Here is a 15,568-nt window from a genome sequence, read left to right on the forward strand (position 1 = left end):
AGCTGTTTTGCGTGAAGCGCCTCTAACACTGCTTACTATTAATCCACCCCTACTCAATGCGTCCTTCTCAGCTGTCACCATCCTACTTTTTCCCCTCTGAGGGGATTTACCGAGGCTTTTCCTTACCGATACTCCACGACCAGTGACCGGGAGCTCAGCTTGTACCTGAAAGCTCACCCGCCTTTCGCTATCAGCAAAAAACAGTCCCCGGTCTTCCCCGTCTGAAAGCAGGGGCTTTAATGGAACTCCGCCCCTGGGCAGGGGTAGACCTTAAATTGCTGCCCTTCGCAAACCCTGACGCTTCAAGCCCCCCCCCCCTCGTATCACTGGCACAGTATGGGCAGGCACCGAGGGGGGGGGGGGGAAATTGAGCATGTCCCCAGAGACGTTCAAAGAAATCTCTGGGATATCCATATCCTCATGGCTAACTGACTGGGAGAAGGGGGAGGGAGCTGCCTCAGCCGCTCTCACCAGAGACAGAGAAGGGTGGGGGGGGGGGGGGGGGGCGGGAAGGAACGAACTGACTTGCCTGCTGTGAGTCACTTAAGCCGTCAGGACTCCTCCCCTGAACTTGCTTTCCTGCTCCCTGCACGCAGCTGTCCGGCACTCGCTGATGGAGGCATTCTCTCCTTTGCCTTTCTTACTCATTTTCGACCCAGCGACTGCATGCGGAGGGAGGGGGGAGGGGGGGATCCAGGCTCCACTCTCTGCTCTCAACAACAGCCCTAAAGAGTCTCAGGTACCGGTCAAGTTAATTATATTTCTTTATAAGCCCGTTGCAAAGTACTGTTTCCAATAAGTGAAATGATGCCAAATTTGCATACCATGGCGTTTTGACTAGAGTACAATACATTTTGCTTGCACAATACTCCGAAAAGTAATTTTTACTGTTGAACGCCACAACTGCTGATTGAAAAAAAAAATGCAATTTTTCAAATAGAAATATCTTTTATCATACTTATGACTTGTTTTATTCAGTTCTAAATTATGTGGGCTTTATTTTTAAAGCAGGTTAAACCAATTGTTCAAGAGACAAGCAGTTGTATACACTTGAACATTTGTGCCCATGTGTTTCAAGTGCTACCTATTTTTAGTGCTGTGTGTACCCGTTTAAATGTAGAAATTGAGTACTTATCAACATTTCGTCAAATAGCTGCCGTAAGCATTCAACAAAGCCAGTTACTTCTAACAATAAAACCTGTATGATTCTTTGTGTTTTGCCAATCATCGCCTTAATCTTTTAGCCTTTGAAATTGGCAGCGTTCTCAGCACTTGCAATTCGAATGAAAAACTTTGATTCTGGATGTACAGAGATGCTTTGCTTTAGGCAAGTTAGTGAGGTACATGAAAATATTGCAACATTATCAGCTTAATAGAGTGCTAAACATAGAGATTACGACTACTATATAAATACTCAGACTGCTTGCTTTGCACAATTATTAACTAAGCAACACATAGTAACCTAGTAATGACTATCCAATCTGCCCAGCAAGTTTACACTGCACATTTATTTTTGTTATACTGATAATTGTTTTTCAGCACTGTTCTGAGAGAAATATTAATGTTGCTGTGTGTGATGGCTACTTTGCAAAGAAAAATATGTCTGTCTGAGCAGCTGAGTGATCTATAGTATTGATAAAAGAGAAAACAATTAAGTAATATCACAGTTTTTGTGCTAAGTATGATATTCATAACAGATACTTGCATTTTAAAAAGGTTGATATAAAACAGTACGATGCACTTTCAACCACCTGTATGTTCTTGTAATTTTTTTTTTTTAATCTTAAAGTGAAATATAAATGTGCAACTAGTAAATATTTATGGTCTTTGTGCACTTGGACTAGTGTTTTGCAGTGTTAATGCCTTTTTGCATATCTAAAATTGTTTCCAATACAGTATACAAATAGCTTCCAATTTTAATCTTTAAATTATTGTTGCTGTGTTACAGATGCTGTTGGTCTCCTAGACTGGTGAAATGTGATGAGTGGCCTATGTACCTTCCCAGCAATGTCGAGGAATACCACTGAATCACCAGAACTGCCTGGAACTGGGATTCTTTTCAATGCAACGTGCCACACAGAGCAGAAGGTTTCTGTAATTTTTACAGTTATCTTTATGACGGTGGGGACTCTGTCTAATAGTCTTGCAATTGCAATTCTTATGAAGGCGTATCAGAGATTTAGAAAAAAATCAAAGGGATCATTTCTGCTTTTTGCCAGTGGCTTGGTCATTACCGATCTCTTTGGCCATCTCATCAATGGGACCATAGCCGTGTTTGTGTATGCATCCGATAAAGACTGGATCCGATTTGATCAATCCAGAATTCTTTGCAGCATTTTTGGTACATGCATGGTATTCTTTGGTCTGTGTCCACTTTTTCTTGGCAGTGTGATGGCTGTTGAACGTTGCATTGGAGTCACCAAACCAATCTTTCATTCTACAAAAATGACATCAAAACATGTGAAGATAATGTTGGCATTGGTGTGGCTTTTTGCAGTTTTGATAGCTTTGCTGCCAATTCTTAGTCTTAGAGCTTATGAAATTCAAGCATCAAGGACGTGGTGCTTCCTTAAAACGGAAAAAATTGAAGACTGGACAGATCGTTTTTATCTGCTGCTTTTCTCCTTTCTTGGTTTATTAGCCCTCGCCACGTCTTTTGTGTGCAATGCAGTGACTGGGATTACCCTCTTCAGAGTCAAAATTAAAAATCAGCAACACAGACAAGGCAGATCTCATCACTTAGAAATGATCATTCAACTCTTGGCCATAATGTCGGTCTCTTGTATTTGTTGGAGTCCATTCCTGGTAAGATCATCTTGACATTTTTAAGGGCTGCCATTGCCTTGTTTTATTTTTGTGAAACTTCAAAAAGTTGTATTTTGTCACATTTATACTTATAGTTCAAATTATCAGTGCTACACATTGAGAGGAAAAAATCTGCACATTACTTGCAAGGTCATGAGCTTTACCTACTTTTATTTCCTAGCACATCCTTTCAAGCAACATCACTGTCAAAATGTTGGTCAAGATTAGAAGATAATTCAACCGGCAGTTAAAATCAATATCATCAAGAAACCATTTATTTTTGTGTGGATCCTGAGGAGATATTAATATTTAAAGTATTTGAAAGCTTCTCCTACTTAGCTATTCCCACCATTAGAAATTCAAGTAAGACAGACTGCTGCCATGCAGACCTTCGTTAGAATTAATATATAGGAGCACTGATAGATATCTGCTGCAAGCATGGGCACAGAAGGCTGAGAAGTGGCCAAGGCAAAGACACATTTTAAATATTAGGGGTGTGGTCATAATAAAAGGGACACATTTCTTTATTTCAAAAAGTATGAAAACCTATCAGGCTAAAAAACAAGAAGAAAAATACCACCTAAAAATGAGGGTAGGTAGGAAGGGGAGCCATTAACAGTTAAGTTAAGATCTATATGTGCAGATAAATCATTAGGCAGCAGCTTCCTAGTGAAAAGCAAATAGAAAACCAAGCGGCAATATTAAAAAAAAAAAAAAAAAGCGCTCCTAAATTTAGGCTTCTAAATTAGGTACTTAGCTGAATTTTCAGCTGAAAACTTAAATTTTGGCTCCTAAAAGTTAGTAGTCCTAAATGTAGGAGCCTATTTATTTTCCTAGATTTAGACTCCTAAATTTAGGTGCCTAATTCTGAAAATCAATGCTAAGCTCCTAATGTTTCCCTGCCCTAACTCTGCCCCTGCAGCTACCCACATTTTAGGTGCCTAATGCAACTAGGAGCCTACATTTAGGCACTCAGTTCCAGTACATTTTCAAAAGGGCTAATTTAGGACCCTAACTCCAAAGGTTAGGAGGTTAAACTCTTTGAAAATTGGCCCCCAAGCTACCTGTCAGGAAGACAGATACAGGAGAGGGTTCATGTGTTTGTTCTTTGTATGAAGAATTTTATAAGAGTTTTATTCACTAAAGGTCTGTGGGGCTGGTATATCAAATCCTAGTGCTGGCTATTCAAGATCTGCACCCAATAACGCTGGTGTTGACATTTGAGAACCAACATCTGACTGCAAAGCTACTTACTGACACTACACAGTGCTAGAATGGAGATAGCGTGCCCGCATTTTCATTATAGAACATATAAGAAGAGAGAGCAAGATTGGTACAATACATGTAAAAATTTTAAAAAGGGAGCTTTAAGTAGTAAACATTGCCCAGTAATATATATATATATATATATATATATATATATATATATATATATTTATATATATTTAGCACTGCAGGGGTACCTCTGCACTTTAAATTTTACCACTGTTTATAATCTTTGTGCTGAATTTGTAAAGCTTCCTCAACTTGGCCCTAAAAAAGCAAAACCGTTTTGCAGCTCTCAAGGGCTGCGTGACAAAACTGGCCACATTGGGGTAATAGTTGTATGTTCCCTAACTTCCTGTCCTCTCTGGTGGGGAAAATTCTCATTTTCCTTTCGAGGGACGAGCGCTACCATGAATAGAGCTTGAGCTGGGCTGATACCACAGACTACTCCAGGTCTGTGGAGTCCTTTAACTTCCGTAAAGAATAGCAGCAACTGCTACTAACTTTTTTTTTTCCCCTCTAGTACATAAGATTCATTCTTTTAATTTTTTTTCTTTGCCTTTATTTTCTAGAAGACCACTAAATGTATTTATTACAAATCATGTATGTTCTGCTGACTTGTAACGTTCTTAGGCCTGGATTTATCAAAATGCACTAAATATCGCATATAATAGGAAAAGGGGTGTGTTTTATGGTAATAGGCTGTTTATTGCAATTTGTGCTAATATGGACCATGTTTAATAGTTTTAAGCTCCTGGAGAGCCAGCCTAGCTATCAGGGCCCTCCTACAACCACTGGGAGAGCGAGAGCGAATGCCCTCATACTAGATAGGTGTTTATATCTCTATGGGAGGCCCACCTAGTTACTCGAGGTGAGGTTTAGGTATTAGTGTAGGGGTTAGGGACACTTTGACATTCAAAGTGAGACGTATGAACAGAACAGTGCTCTTTTCTGAAGATTTGATGACCTTCGCAGTGAGGAAACTCACCCAAAATGAGATTTGTGCAATGTTCTCTCAACCTAGCTTGATGGACTCTCTATCTGGGTAACAGCTGGCTCTCCAGGAGTTTAAAAAAAAGGAGCTTCACAAAACTGTGAGCCTTGGCCACAAATCCTCTCATTTGCATCGCACCATGCATTATGGTGCTTTTGCATGCGTTAAAGGCAATTTTTGCATGCGAAAACGCCATATAGCACTATGATAAATGACCCCCTTAGTGATTTACAAGTAAAAAAACCAAGCCCCTCAAAATACAACAATGTAACAAAAATTTCTCAGTTCATGCAGCATCGTATATTTCTTGAATGTAATGTTCCAAAACAGTGGGTCTTTGCTACAGTCTATACTAGCATTGACCCATCTTTTTTGGAGGATATTTCATTATGTGACCGGTTGGATTTGTTATCCATTTGATTATTTCTTGAATATACAATGCTTCTGGATTTGCAATCCCCAGATTTGCTGCTATTTTTTTTGTACTGTACATACTCCATTTTATATAATCTGATATCACACAATTGATAAGAGATCTAATGCTCAGGAAAGACATTTGTGCACTTTTAAACTAGTATTGCGGCTTTTTTTTGACTATTCTAGATGTTTGGAAGTTTTTATTTTTTTTATTTCTGCAGGGTCGGAGTGGAAATGACTGAGAAGGAGGAGTAACACAGTACAACCATTAATTTTCAGAGGATAGAATTTTATAGAGTAAAAATTGGACAGCGATACTCTGTAGGCTTCTACATGTTTCTCAGTGAAAAAATTTGTTAACTTCATGCAGAAATTCATCTTGCTTGCTGCTAATGTATATAATATGCTTAGAACCTTGTATGGTAGTCTTCTATCCACTGGCACTGTTTCTGCAGTGGCCACGAGGGAGAACACTCCTTTTTAGTGCGTGCCATTCACTGTACAGTGTGCGTATTTTACAAAATGTAAGCCGTTGTGCACAATCTTTATAAAACCATGAAGGGGCCGAAAACCATAGTTGCGGAGACAGAGGAGGCAGTGGGGCAGGCGGTCAATAAGGAGGCATATGCCATGGTTGCTGGAGATGGGGGTGTGGGAGGGGATGAGTGCTGGGGTCAGACTGGGGAGATGGGGAAGACACTGCTGGGTCAGGCTGGAGAGAGAATGGGGCGGGGACGGGATGCGTCAAATATCTACCATTGAATCTTCAAAAGTAATCGGCTAGTTTTTTTTATATTGTTTGTCGTGATGGTCTGCTCATTTAGAGCTAGCACTTTTCCAGGAAGGAGTGGGGGGGGGGGGGGGGGAGTTAGGGTTCAAATTTTGGCTGTGCTCCCTGGGACGGTTGAAGCTGGATCTCCAGAGTGCTTTGAAGGTGGCCTTCTCAGTTCCACGCCTGAGGCTATTGGAAGATAAAGAGGGAAGGTGGGTGGTACGAAATACTGCTCTTGCATGACTGTCTCAGATGCTGCTTATCACCCGTACGAATGATACATTTCTCAGAATCAGAGCAACTCAGGTCCTCGGAGAGAAGGCTTTAGAGCTCCACATAATTTTTATTTTTTTTTTAAGGCAGTGTTTATAACAATATATGTCCTTACACTTTGGGGTAGATTTTAAAAGCCCTGCGCGCGTAAATCCTGCTGGATTTACGCGCGCAGGGGCTATGCGCGCATCTTATAAAATCCGGTGTACTTTTTTAATATCTACCCCTTTGTGAATTCAGGCACAGGGATATGATAAATGCCAGTTGCAGGTTATGCAGGCTAGAAATCTAAGGTCTACAGAACTTCATTTAGCATTCATTTACAGTGGTACAGAATTTATGATAGACATTGGGCCTAGATCTCTCTTAATTTAATTGATCTAGAGCATAACTCATTTCTGCTTAAAATATTTAAAGAGATTCCTGTGCACTGAGACTTGTAACATTCTTTGTATCTTATGACCTCTTTTCCAGCCTTGGATTACCTGCTTAGAAGGGCAGGAAATGCCAGAATAGCCTTGATTAGCCAGTGTGGGTTTTTCTAAAGCAGACTCATAAAAAAGAGCTCGAAAAATCCATCAAAAATATACGCTAGTCATAGGAAAAGATGGAAATGTTATTTGAATTTTGAAAAAATGCTCCAATAAAACTAATTTTATAGCCTTTGTTGTCTATTTTTTATATTTCCAGACCACCTCTATGTCCTAAATGCACAGAAAAGAGATTTGAACTGAGCCATTCATGAGTAATGTTTTTTTTAGGAAACACTGCAGAAATAAGCACACTTACCTTTTTTGTCTAACTCAGTTTGAAACCAACTTTTAAAATTTGAAAAGTGAGGTGTCTTCAGTTATCTTAGTTTTATTTAAATTTGTGCTTGGCTAGTGTGAAATGAATTTGTGAGGCAAGGAATGTATTAGATGTGAAAATTTTCCAAGCTTCCACTTTGCCGGCATTAACCTTGCTTTGTTCGAATCCGATGCTATGGGTCACAGTTTGCCTTCCAGTTGCCACTTCCACCACCTTCTCTCTTTTCCTTCTTTTCCTTCTTTATGTTCTGGCTGTTTTATGGATCTGTTTCTTTATATTGCCTTCAGTTACTCTCCCTTTTGTTTTTGATGAGTGCTTTTTATTTGCGTGGCTTCTGTATAGCAGGTTGGTGTCTTATGATTGCAGTCTCTATTCTGAGCTGAGACTGCAGTGCTGTTAATGTCGCTCCACTGCCATTTGATGTCCTTTCCCTCTTTGCACCCCCCACCAAAAAAACAACCCCATGCACCACCTTTTGCCTAAACCCCCCCCCCCCCCCCCCCCCAGTCAACTGGGCCTCAGGGACCCAAGCATTTTATTTTATTTTTATTTTCATTTTTTTAAAAGATTGGGGTTGGCTCAGTCGTAATTGCCAGCATTTGGTTTACAACTGCTGGAAGTGCTCCAGTGCACAGAGCAGTCCTATTTTATGGCGTGATTTTTTTTCCCCCACAGGAACCCAATACATTTTTAAAAGCATTGACTCTGAGCAGGGGTTGTAAAATTCTCCAAGACCTATTCATCAGGGATGAAATGCACTTGTCGTGCACTCCTGCCTTCTGCTTTTCTCTCCCAACACACAGGCCGATATAGTAAGGGCGCGTAAGAAAAAGTGCGGCAGTGCCGGGCGCCCGCTCGTTTGCCGCGCGCACAGTTCGGATCACATACCGCTCGATACAGTATTTAAAAGGCATGCAAATGCAAGCCGCGTCCAACGCGCGTCCATGAAGCACAACAATCTATTTTACTGTATAGAGCGCTACACAGCCCCTATACAGTATCCTGGCTGCGCTGGTACCTATCATTTCAAATGTCATTTCAAATGACTAGAAGAAAATCTGATCCTAAGGGCAAAGCAAGAATATCTTGAGAGCCATCAGAGGAGCCTTAATTTAAGGTTATTGAATTTCCCCAAATCTGCTGTAGTATCTTCAAATCAAGTTCTAAGAAATACCTGTGAAAGTTATGGAATATCCTATGGAGAGTTTACTCCCTGTTATGAAATTTTATTTGACAAAAAAAAGTCTAAAGAGAAGAATGAAGATGATCCTTTGGGTTTACAGTTAGCTCTGAACACTTTGGTTATTGGATGTTGGCAACTTTTTTGGATGTTGATATTGTTCCAGCTATTTAATTAGTTTCTTAAGATTCTTGTATCTGATGAGAGCTAATCCCTTAAAAACCTTTCTTCATCGTAAAGGGTGAAAATAGAGGTCAGATAATATCAGGCGATGCCTATTTATGGTACTAACAATACATTTCTTGACAAGCTTTTAGGAAGTTCACTCCTTCACTGGATAGAAACAGAATGAGTTCTGAACTACTCCTTGTGTTCTGATCTGATCTGCTGAAGGTAGTATATTTCCCGAATACTAGTCAAATCTCTCTCTATATATATATATCTATATAGTGTGTGTGTATGTGTATATATAGTATATGTGTGTGTGTCTGTGTACACACACACACACACACAGTCCTTTGCTTAAGTATCTGGGCTCGCCTCAGCTTCCTGCAGGTGTTCCCAACAGGAATCGGGATGGCATTGATGATGTTGAGCCTCATTCCCTAGAAGATGGGGAAATTCCTCCAGGGCTAGAACCGCACGGAACCATGTTGCGGTTCTTTCCTAGAGATGAACTGCTGGCCCTGATTTACCAGACCTTGAAACAGCTGGGTATCTCTGGTTTGGATGCTATATCAGAGCCGAGGAAGAATCTCATTTCGGTTTCCTTAGGTAAAGCCTCTTGTTTTTTCCCTGTGATGGATGCCATTCAGGAATTGAGCTGGAATGGGATGCTCCAGAAGCAAATTTTAAAGGGGGTCAGACATTGGAAGTCCTGTACACCCTGGAGCCGGCTGTGAGAGAACATGTGGGAAAACACAAAGGGCTAGATTTTAAAAGCCCTGCGCTCGTAAATCCTCCCGGATTTACGCGCGCAGGGCAATCGCGCGCTGGCGCGCCTATTTTGCATAGGCCGCCGGCACACGCAAAGCCCCGGGACGCGTGTAAGTCCCTGGGCTTCGTAAAAGGGGCGGGAGGGGGCGTGTCAGGGGGGCGTGGTGACGGTTCGGGGGCAGGCCGGGAGGGCGGTCCCGAGTCCCCCGGCACTGCGGCCTGTGCCGGGGGATGTGAGGCGGCGCGGGCAAGTTACGCCTGCCCAACAAAGGTAGGGGGGGGATTTAGGTAGGGCCGGGGGGTGGGTTAGGTAGGGGAAAGGAGGGGAAGGTGGGGGGAAGCGGAAGGAAAGTTCCCTCCGAGGCCAGCTGCGCGGCTCAGCACACGCAGGCTGCCGATTTTGCGCAGCCTTCCGCACGCCGACCCCGGATTTTATAAGATACGCGTGGCTACGCGCATATCTTATAAAATCCGGCGTACTTTTGTTCGCACACGCGTACTTTTTAAAGATCTACTTCTGTGTGTATGCTCAGATATGTGCCGTTTCTAAGCGGATGGCTATCCCTGTAGAGGGAGGAGCAGCCTTGAAGGATGTACATGATAGAAGGATTGAGGCTATTCTTAAGCAAGCCTTTGAGGCAGAGGTGATGAATTTACAGATTGCCTCCCATTGCACCCTAGTAGTGAGATCTTGTTTGCCTCTCTTTCAGGAGTTTGAGTCTGGAGGAAATTCCAGATGATTATGGAACCTGCTGCCACCTTTTTAGCAGATGCAGGCTGTGATTTGGTCCGTACCTTGGCCAGAGGAGTGGCTTCGGTGATAGCAGCCAGACATCAACTCTGGTTGTGAAACTGGTCAGCTGACGCAGCTTCCAAAGCCAGTCTTATTAAGATGCCCTTTAAAGACTCACTGCTGTTTGGGAGTGAGTTGGAGAAAGTGGCCAGTAAGTGGGGCAAGTCTCTGGTTCTTCGGCTGCTGGAGGATAAGAAGAATTACAGCGCCCCTTTGGAATGAGGGGGTCGTCTCTGGGTTCCAGGTGGTTTCATCCCTACAGAGGGTTGACCTTTCAGCGGACTCAGCCTTTCAGTAGTTCCTTCGTCCCCGACTGCCCAAGAGAGGAGTGGGCTTGGGTGGCGAACCTTCCTGAGCTTCCCAATGAAGGTTTGCTGACCCACCTTCCACAACGAGAGAGGGGGACGTCACTCTCTTTTATCGGAGGTGGGTTGAGATCACGTCGGAGCAGTGGGCCCTGAAGGTGATACACGAAGGGTATGCACTGGAACTTTGCAGTATTCCTCGAGACGTGTTTATGGTGTCCCCTTGCCACTCCCCGCAGAAGAAGCAGGCAGTGGAATTCATGTTTCAAAGGCTCATCAGACTGAGGGCTGTGGTTCCGGTGCCTACGTCTCAAAGTAGGGGGCGATATTTCATTAATTTTGTTGTACCCAAAAAGGAGGGCTCCTTTCGTCCCATCCTGGATCTCAAGAGGGTCAACTGTCACTTGAAGGTGACTCCATTTCAAATGAAGACCTTACGCTGTGTAATTATGGTGGTGTAGTCAGGGGAGTTTCTGACTTCCTTGGATCTGTCAGAGGCTTACCTTCATAGTCCCATCCAATTGGAACACCAACGCTTTCTATGATTTTCAGTGATGGGGTGCCAGTATCAGTTTGAGTGCTGCCTCTTGGTCTAGCCACTGCTCCCAGAATATTTTCCAAGATTTTGGTGGTGGTAGCGTCAGCCTTGTGAAAAGAAGGAATCCTTGTGCACCTGTATTTGGATGACTGGCTGATTCACCCACCCACCCTTTTTTATATACCAACATTCGATCTCAATTGAGATATCACACCGGTTTTACATTCAGGTACTGTAGGTATTTCTCTATCCCCAGAGGGCTTACAATCTAAGTTTTTGTACCTGAGGCAATGTAGGGTTAAAGTGACTTGCCCAAGGTCACAAGGAGTGACAGTGGGACTTGAACCTTGGTCTCCTGGTTCATAGTCCACTGCTCTAACCACTAGGCTATTCCTCCTTGATTCAAGCCAAGTCTCAGGAAGAGAGTGGCCTGGTTACACACAAGGTGATCTCCTTATTGCAGGAGCTCAGTTGGGTGTTGAACCTGACCAAGAGCAATCTTCAACCATCCCAGTTATTGGCGTATCTGGTGGTTTGGTTTGACATAGGACAGGGCAGAGTTTTCCTACCGGAAGTTCTGATCCAGAGATTGATGTCTTAAGTTCGTCAGTTGATAAACACCATACGCCCAATGGTATGGTCCTACCTACAGGTACTCAGCTTGATGGCAGCTACCCTGAAAATAGTACCATGGGCAAGGGCGCATATGCATTCTCTTCATTGCTCCCTGCTATCTCGTTGGAACCCGCAGTCTCAGGATTATGCGGTTTGGATCCACTTGCCAATGGAAATCTGCTTCCCCCTCCAGTGGTGGTTGCAGGAGGAACATCTGAGAAAGGGAGTTCTCTTGTCCTCTTCGGCCTAGTTGGTACTCACGACAGATGCAAGTCTCTACGGTTGGGGGACTCACTGTCTGGAGTTAATGGCCCAGAGGTGCTGGAATGCCGAAGTGTCCCACTGGAACATCAATTGTCTGGAGGCCCGGGTGGTAGGGCTGGCATGCTTGCAATTCAGCCACAGGCTGCAAAATTGAGCAGGTCCTGTGATGTCTCACAACGCGACGACTGTGGCCTATATCGATTACCAGGGAGGAACAAGAGCCAGCAAGTGTTGCAGGAAATAGACCAGCTGATGGAATGAGTGGATGATTATTGGCAGATGATCTCGGCCTCTCACGTTGCAGGAAAAGACAATGTAAGAGCAGACTTTCTCAGCAGGGAGAGTCTGGACCCAGGAGAGAGGGTGTTGTCAGCCGAGGTGTTTCAGCTGATTGTGGATCACTGGGGCCTTCCGTTCCTAGGCTTGATGGCGATTTCTCGAAATGCAAAGGTTCCTTCATTCTACAGATGCAGGAGAGATCCGTGATCCCTGGGAATAGACGCTCTTGTATAGATCTGTCCAGAAGACAGATTGCTTTATGCCTTTCCTCTGTGGCCCTTGCTGGGCAGGATAATTTGCAAGATTGAAGGCCACAGGGGGCTAGTACTCCTGGTGGCACCAGACTGGCCCAGGTGTCCGATGTATGCGGATTTACGATGACTCCTGGTGGAGGCCCCCTTTCATCTTTTGCCGCTCATGGATCTGCTACAGCAAGGACCGGTTCTTCATGAGGATCCAACTCTATTCTGTCTTATGGTTTGGCCCTTGAGAAGAGTCGCCTGTTAAAGCGTGGTTATTCCTCTGCAATAATTGACACTTTTCTTCACACTCGCAAGTTCTCATTTTCTTGGCTTATGTGCGGGTTTGGAGAGTTTTGAGGCCAGGTATGAGGAGCAGAGTGTTCTTCCTCGTTCAGTTAAGATCCCTCTCATTCTGAAATTTTTGCAGGATGGATTGAATAAAGGCTTGGCCCTTAATTCCTTGAAGGTGCAGGTTTATGCACATGCCTGTTTCAGAGGCCTGGTGAATGGTGCTTCTTTATCACCTCAGCCTGATGTGGGCTGTTTTTTTTGAAGGGAGTGAAGCATCTTAGGCCTCCCTTGAGGTTACCAGTTCCATTGTAGAGTCTTAATTTGGTGCTGGACATTTTGGCGGGCCCTACGTTCCAACTACTGTATAGCTTTTCCTTAAGGTTGTTGACCTTGAAGACTGTTCCTGGTGGCTATATGTTCTGCACGTCGGATTTCTGAGCTGCAGGCCTTATCTTGCCAGGAGCCGTTCCTTTGGGTGACTCCAGGGGCATTACAGCTGTGTACTGTTCCATCCTTCTTGCCCAAAGTCATCTCGGACTTTCATTTGAATCAGTCCATCTTCTTGTCGTCCCTGGATAAGGTCGGGATGCGGAAGAGTTTCGCCTTCTGCGCTGCTTGGATGTTAAGCATCTTGTCGTGCAGTATCTGAAGGTCTCTTAGTTTTTTCGAAAGATGGATCACCTGTTTGTTCTCCATGGTGGGAGAAAGCAGGGCACTCCAGCTTCGTGGGCTACCATAGCTTGTTGGATTAAGGAGGTGGTCACGGCCACGTATGTGGATGCTGGAAAGCCATTATGGTTGGTTGAGTTACAGTTTTGTTTACCTGTTTTAATCATTTTTTGTTAGTCCACAGTTGCTTTTGAAGAGAATATTGGCAGGCTGATCTCATTGCAGGGCTATATATATACTGTGACGTCAGCTTGCTCTGTCTCCATCTGCTGGCAGGGGAGTATAAACCCACTGGTCTTGAGACCATCTGTCTACACTAACGAAAACAAAATTATCAGATAATTTCTCCATTATTTTTTTCCATGGACCATTTGTATATTTGGAAATTTAATAGATGGCAGAAACTGTATATATTTATCTACTCTCTTCTGCTTTTTGTATGCGAGCAGGCTAGGAAAGTTAAATTCAATTAAAATGAGCTCGTTTCCAAGATTATTATATAGAAATATAAGAAGTGCCTTGCTGGGTAAGACCAATGGTCCATTGAACCTAGCATCCTGTCATGAAAAGTGGCCAAACCAGGTCATTTGATCTATTAGATCAATACCCTGTGCCTAGGACTTTAAGAAAGCTTCGAAAAGCTACCTGTTCACTCAGGTGTATACCAAGACATTAGTAATTCCTAATTTTTTCCAGCCCTGCTACAGCCACTTCTGTCCAGTTTTATTACCCTTTTAATTTTTTTAGATTTTGCCCAGTTCAGTTTGTTTGTGTAATGTTTATAGTTCGCAGTGCTCAGATTGTATTTTGTCCTTTGTCGTATGTTTCTTATATGAATATGTTCTTGTCTTTATTGTGAATGTTTTATTGTAACCCGCCCCAAACATTGGAAGGCGCGGGCAACAAGTTCTTTTAAATAATCGGCTAATCCCTTCCCTGTTGCTTGGCTATTTGGTAATGGATCTGTCCTCCAGAAACTTGTCCAGACTTTTTTTTTTTTTTAAATCTAGCAAGACTACTAACGGAATCATATCCTCCGGCAACAAATACTGCAGCTTGCTTACATTTTGGCTGAAATATACTTTAAACTTATTTTTATTTTCTTTTGTTTTTTATGAATTGTTTTGCATTAATTGCATTGCAATCTGCTTTATATCGAAAAAGGCATAATAGAAATGTTTACGTTTTAAATCTGCTAGCAGTAAGTTTCATGCAGTGTCCTCTAATCCTAGTACTGTTTTAAAATGGCAACTGTTCCCTACCACTCATGATTTTTCATCTTTTGGTCCAAGGGCCATATTGGGGAGCGTGACTGAGGGAGGGGGGCACTGAGGGTTCTGAGGACCTCTGCTAAGGTCTAAGAAGTTTGTGGGGGGGGGGGGGGAGAGAGGAAAGTATAGAGTCAATAAAATGCTTCTCTCCACCAGTCTCGCGCTTTCTCTCAAAGTCCCCCCTCTTGTCCCTACTGTCACCCTCTCTCATCCTCTCTTCAGCTTCTGCCAGGTACTCCATCTGTCTGCTTCAGCTCGTCACCACCTCCCTCTAACCCAGACAGCTTCAGTCAGGCTCTTCATTGGCAGCTGTGGGGGGAGTCCACAGATACTGAAGTACCCACAGCACTACCGGCCCCAAATTTTCAAAGCAGAACTCTACAAGGGAGCTTCCCTTTTGAAACTTCGTTTGCAGACCTGGTGCAAAGAACCCGCAGGCCTGAAAGTCTCAAGGAGATTCTAAAAGTTGCCTCCCACCACCCCCAGAACTGAATACTTAAGGTGTGCTTGCACCAGAGATCTAGGAATAATGAATGAAACTGATAGTCTCCATTTTTTATATTCTTAACATTCTATTTGCTTTTTTGACCGCTGCTGCACACTGAGCTGAGGATTTCAATGGATTGTTGACAGTGATTCCAAAGTTCTTTTCTCAGGTGGAACCTAGCACTTTGTACATATAGGCCTGATTTTTTAAATCATTTATGTGCATAAACCTGGTTTTGTGCACATACATGGCTATTATGAAGTAGCCTATGACTCAGTGCATGTAAAAAAATACGTGCACAATACACAGACACTCAAAGAGGTTGAATTAACACTGATTTGGAACGTGACCATTAGCACCA

The 15,568-nt window shown here is 43.2% G+C and overlaps 1 protein-coding gene across 2 annotated transcripts in view; it reads left to right on the forward strand.

Annotated features, from left to right (window-relative positions):
• Positions 1-618: 618 nt before the first annotated feature.
• Positions 619-15,568, forward strand: part of PTGFR (prostaglandin F receptor) — a 40,402-nt gene continuing 25,452 nt past the window's right edge. Inside the window, exons 1-3 of one of the 2 annotated variants that reach the window (XM_029586097.1) lie at positions 619-739; positions 1,949-2,805; positions 5,704-6,119. In XM_029586097.1, coding sequence (XP_029441957.1) covers positions 1,981-2,805; positions 5,704-5,724 — 846 coding nt within the window. In that variant the 5' untranslated portion in view covers positions 619-739; positions 1,949-1,980 and the 3' untranslated portion in view covers positions 5,725-6,119. Of the gene's footprint in view, positions 740-1,948; positions 2,806-5,703; positions 6,120-15,568 lie in introns of those variants that run through there. The other variant, XM_029586096.1, reaches the window with a different exon arrangement.

This window comes from Rhinatrema bivittatum, unplaced genomic scaffold (genome assembly GCF_901001135.1).
Source record: "Rhinatrema bivittatum unplaced genomic scaffold, aRhiBiv1.1, whole genome shotgun sequence".
Lineage (NCBI taxonomy): Eukaryota > Metazoa > Chordata > Amphibia > Gymnophiona > Rhinatrematidae > Rhinatrema > Rhinatrema bivittatum.